At 37.5% G+C, this 4,617-nt stretch overlaps 1 protein-coding gene across 2 annotated transcripts; it reads left to right on the top strand.

Annotated features, from left to right (window-relative positions):
• The first annotated feature begins 1,082 nt into the window (after positions 1-1,082).
• LOC120207068 (pentatricopeptide repeat-containing protein At5g47360-like) lies at positions 1,083-3,180 on the top strand. 2 transcript variants are annotated; one of them, XR_005524170.1, is made up of 2 exons: positions 1,083-2,608; positions 2,699-3,180. XR_005524170.1 is itself a non-coding variant. In XM_039206579.1 (2 exons), the coding sequence occupies exons 1-2, from the start codon at positions 1,130-1,132 to the stop codon at positions 2,552-2,554; spliced, it is 1,182 nt and encodes a 393-aa protein (XP_039062510.1). In that variant the 5' UTR covers positions 1,083-1,129; the 3' UTR covers positions 2,555-3,180. The 2 variants fall into 2 exon arrangements, 1 of the variants encoding a protein (XP_039062510.1); XM_039206579.1 differs by having other exon boundaries at positions 1,083-1,401; positions 1,645-3,180.
• Positions 3,181-4,617: the final 1,437 nt, after the last annotated feature.

The raw sequence follows: 4,617 nt of genomic DNA, 5'->3' as shown, positions 1-4,617 counted from the left end.
TGAACACATATTCATTCTCACTAAGTTGTGATTTTGTTATTAATGGTCGTTGATTGATATCAAAACCTTCTCTCTCTATTAGAAGGTAGAATGGTAGTTGATTGATGTTAGAACTTTTTTTCTCTATTAGAAGGTAGAAGAGTTAAAAGGTAGAAGAGTGGTGAATGAAGGGGAGAGTTCATATTTCTCTATTGGTATTGATCGAGATACTTTTGATTTTTTTTTATAATGTAGAACACAAGACTAGCCACCTCAAGAGGAGGAACGCGGTGATGAGTCACCTCTGTTAGGCAACCTCTAGCCATTGTAGCAAGCTAATTAGCGACCTGGTTAGCCTCTCGACAAACGTGATTACTCTTCGTTTTTCAATCTCTGTTTAACCATTCACGGATCAAGGTGACAATCACGTTACCCTCGACAACGTTGGATAGTAGCTGCTTGAGAATTTCCACCGTCTTCAGATAATCTGTTTCCAGCTCGACCCTTCTGAAACCAAAGCCCCAAGCATATAACAATATATCATGGACAGCCCATATTTATACCGTCAGAACCGAACAAACTCCTGAAATGGTTAATGGCACTTGCTATAACCTCGTTCTTCAACCTCAAACTTTTGACTTTTAATGCTGATGTTGGAAATAAAATTATTATGATTATTTCTAGGTTGGCAAATTTAACGATTATGATTAATTTACAAAATTCGTGTCAAAAGTTCGTAACTTTTTAAAAGATGTGAGACAGTTTTTAACTCGAGAGACGTAGAGATGCTTACTTGATTTTTCGGAAGAAGAAACAACATTCATATACATACTCAAAGGAGATTGTTTGATGGATGTATTCAATATCTATATTGTCTTTAACTCTAGAAGATGAAGAAGAGATAAGTACTAATTTTGTACTTCTATCTTCTTCACAAATTTTCATGTTTTAGAACATGCAAACTTGAACACTACACTTGCATTCTAGCATACTAGACTTTAATAAGAACAGATGATGTTTTCTAATAGAATTGGACCTTAAATTGTATGGGCCTTAAACCGAAGATGTTTCTTACATTTTGTTTGTTCAGCAATAGGGTTTAACGAACATTCTGTTGGAAAAAAAGAACCCTAAATTTCCCCCCAAAACAATGTCAATTGCTTCGCTCTCCCGATTGATTTCACTCGCAAATTACCCAAAACAGACCAAAGTTTTCACTTTTCGGTTCAGCTCGGCCTGTTCTGCTGAAAAATTCTTTACCATTTTAGAGAAAAAACAAAGCAACGTGGAGAAAACACTAGCTTCAGTCGATGCCAAATTGGACCCAAATTGTGTCTGCGAGGTGTTAAAAAGGTGCTCCTTTGGTGTATCTCAAATGGGTCTGAGGTTCTTTATATGGGCAGGTCTTCAGTCAAATTATAGGTATAGCTCTTTTATGTATAGCAAAGCTTGTGAATTTTTGAAGATTAAGCAAAACCCATGTCTTGTTTTGGATGTTATTGAAGCTTACAAGGTGGAAAAGTGTTTGGTTAATGTTAAAATGTTTAAGGTGATTTTGAATTTGTGTAAAGAAGCTATGATTGCTGATGAGGCTTTGTTGGTACTGAGGAAAATGCCTGAATTTAATTTACGCCCGGATACTACTGTTTACAATTTGGTTATCAGGCTGTTTTGCGAGAAAGGGGATATGGATATGGCTGATAAATTGTTGAAGGAGTTTGGTTTGATTGATCTTTATCCTGACATGATTACGTATTTTGTGATGATCAAAGGGTTCTGTAATGCTGGTCGATTGGAGGATGCTTGTGAGTTGTTTCAGACAATGAGGGGGCAAGGGTTTTCTCCGAGTTCCGTGGTTTATTCCGTGCTTCTTGAGTGTTTGTGTAAGCATGGGAGTACAGAGAAGGCAATGGAAGCTTTGGGGGAGATGGAGAAAGTAGGTGGGAGTTGTAGTCCAAATGTCATCACATACACATCAGTGATTAAAAGCTTTTGCGAGAAGGGTCGGACAATGGAGGCGTTGAGAATTTTGGATAGAATGGGAGCTTATGGGTGTGTTCCTAATCGTGTAACTGTTATTACTTTGATCGAGGGGCTCTGTGCTGAGGGAAATGTTGAAGAAGCGCATAAGTTGATTGATAAAGTTGCTGGAAATGGTGTTTCCGATGGTGAGTGCTATAGTTCTCTTGTGGTGTCTTTGATTAGGATGAGAAGACTTGATGAGGCGGAGAAGGTCTTTAGGAAGATGTTAGAAAGTGGGACTAAACCAGACGGCATTGCTTCTAGTGTTATGATTAGGGAGATGTGTCGCAAGGGACGAGTGCTTGATGGTTTTCGCATTTATGATGAAATTGAGCGGATGCAATTCATTTCATCCATTGATTCTGATATCTATTCTATTCTTTTGGTTGGCTTGTGTCAGCAAAGCCATTCGGTTGAAGCTGCAAGGCTAGCTAGGTCAATGCTTAAGAAGAAGATTCGCATGGAAGCTCCTTATGTTGAAAAAATTGTTGAACATCTGAAAAATTCTGGAGATAAGGATCTAGTTACCCAGCTCAGTAGAATTGTAAGATGACAATCTCAAACAGTCATCTATATACACGCCTTGGACAAACTTCGATACGGCATGGTATGAGTAGATTCTAAACTTCTCATTTGTTCATCAATCTTGTTTGACTCGTTTGTTTCAAATTTTATTTCACATAATTGCAATTTCCAGGGCTTAAAATCTCAATTTATGGTATATTACTCTCTTGCTAATAAGCCTAAATGGCATATCTTGAAAGCCGAAGCGATTTGTATTGCTAACCAAAGCCATAGATGCATATCAGAATGCTGGTGGACCTCATCTTGCTACTAAATAACTTGTTTGTCTGCCGATCTTTCGTGGGGTTCACCGTTCACGTGCTTTCGTTCATCCAGGGACCAGGAAAGAGAAAAATAAATTCAGGGTTATCGAAATATATCCAAGTAAATGCATCATGAGAGAGTGCATTATTCATTTGGAATTTGCAATGCATGAAAAATGTTCTGTTTTGTTCTGGACAAAATCTTGAAAGGATCATTCTTCACCGAATTGAAATGAGAAAGTAGGGGAAACTGTGAGCCTCCACCTCTCAATCTCATTGTCTTCTTGTTAAACTCAGCTAGCTAATTTGTTTTCAAGCTCTTTGCACTTTAGGGTTCTTAGAGATGCTGAAACAAAGCTCAGATGAATGAGTAGATCAACAGCTTGAATTTGTAATCAAGTTCCTTGTCAGGTTCTCTTTGGTATGAAATGGATTACATTATTATTTAAGAATGTTGGAATTTTGCCCTTGATTAATATTGTTTCTTATTGTGGCATGAGTTTCTACACTGTCCAAATCATTTAGTAGGTTATTTAACTTCCTCTAATATTTTTATCATTACGAATCTTAGTGGGTCACTAGCGACCTAAAGATTCTCTATATAGTCTTGAATGTTGTTGGCTGGGTAAGCTCCTCAAACCTCTTCTGCTATTATGATAGAGAACTGTTCGTTCGAGTTAAGCCGCTAAATGCACATTGAAATTTGTATTTTTTCTCGAACTCGTGCAGATGAGCACTCTTTTGAACGAGAACCGATTGGAAGACATAGTCGATCGAAGGTGTAACGACACCGACATGGAAACTTTAGAAGCAATTTTTGATGTAACATTGTAATCCGATTTGACCCGGATTTCTAAAGATTAGAACATTACACAGAACCACATAAGTGACTAATCATTTTTTTCTGAAATCGTTTCGACGTATTCATAAATTCAAGACATAATGAAATACCAAACATAATACTTTCGCAAAATATAAGTTAGGTTTACAATCGGTGGAGAGCTCCCATAAGTATGTTCAAAATACATAAGTTCAAATAGAGTTTACGACTCAAATATTACACAAAGGGTTTATGATATTATATGCACACTATAATACCTGAGACGTATTTTGATTAAGATCAAGTCTAGAAATTCTAAAGTCTGACGACGAGCTACTCGAACTAACACCTAAGAACCTGTGCATGAAGCACATTCCTTACACTAAGTTCACAAGCTTAGTGCCACACAAATAACCCTACTATACTACATGCATCCAACATATAAACAATCGACTAGTATGGTTATGAATATTGAGTACACTCAACACAACAAACATAAAAGTAAGCATCATGGTATAGCTCAGGGTTACTTAGTATCACAGAACTCACACTCCTATTTGCTTACTACAAGAACCTTGCACTAGATCTAGGTCACACAACACCAGCATCTACCTAGTACCCCAGACTAGGTACCCTCATACCAATTAAAGATTTTCAGCCTTTGAAAACAAAAGAGGTTAATTGCTATTTTGGTCCTTCCTCATCTATCCTCGATTAAAAAAAGTCATTTTTAAACTATAATGGGCATAACCCAAGCCCAAACCACTCCATAATTAGACAAGGGTTTCTTATAAGCTTAATGGGTTTATTTTATTCTCTCTCGGGTTAGCCCGAATTACTAAGCTGGAAATCGGGGTGTTACACTTCAAGTAGTAGCAAGGTGTACCGACGCAAATCCAGATGAACGACCAACAATGAACCAAGTAGTTCAGTTGCTCGAGCAAGAGGTCATGTCACCTTGCCCTAACG

The sequence above is a fragment of the Hibiscus syriacus genome, unplaced genomic scaffold (genome assembly GCF_006381635.1).
Source record: "Hibiscus syriacus cultivar Baekdansim isolate YM2019G1 unplaced genomic scaffold, ASM638163v2 tig00014304_pilon, whole genome shotgun sequence".
Lineage (NCBI taxonomy): Eukaryota > Viridiplantae > Streptophyta > Magnoliopsida > Malvales > Malvaceae > Hibiscus > Hibiscus syriacus.
The sequence above is the reverse complement of the archived record's forward strand: the minus strand, read 5'-3'. Positions and strand labels throughout refer to the sequence as shown.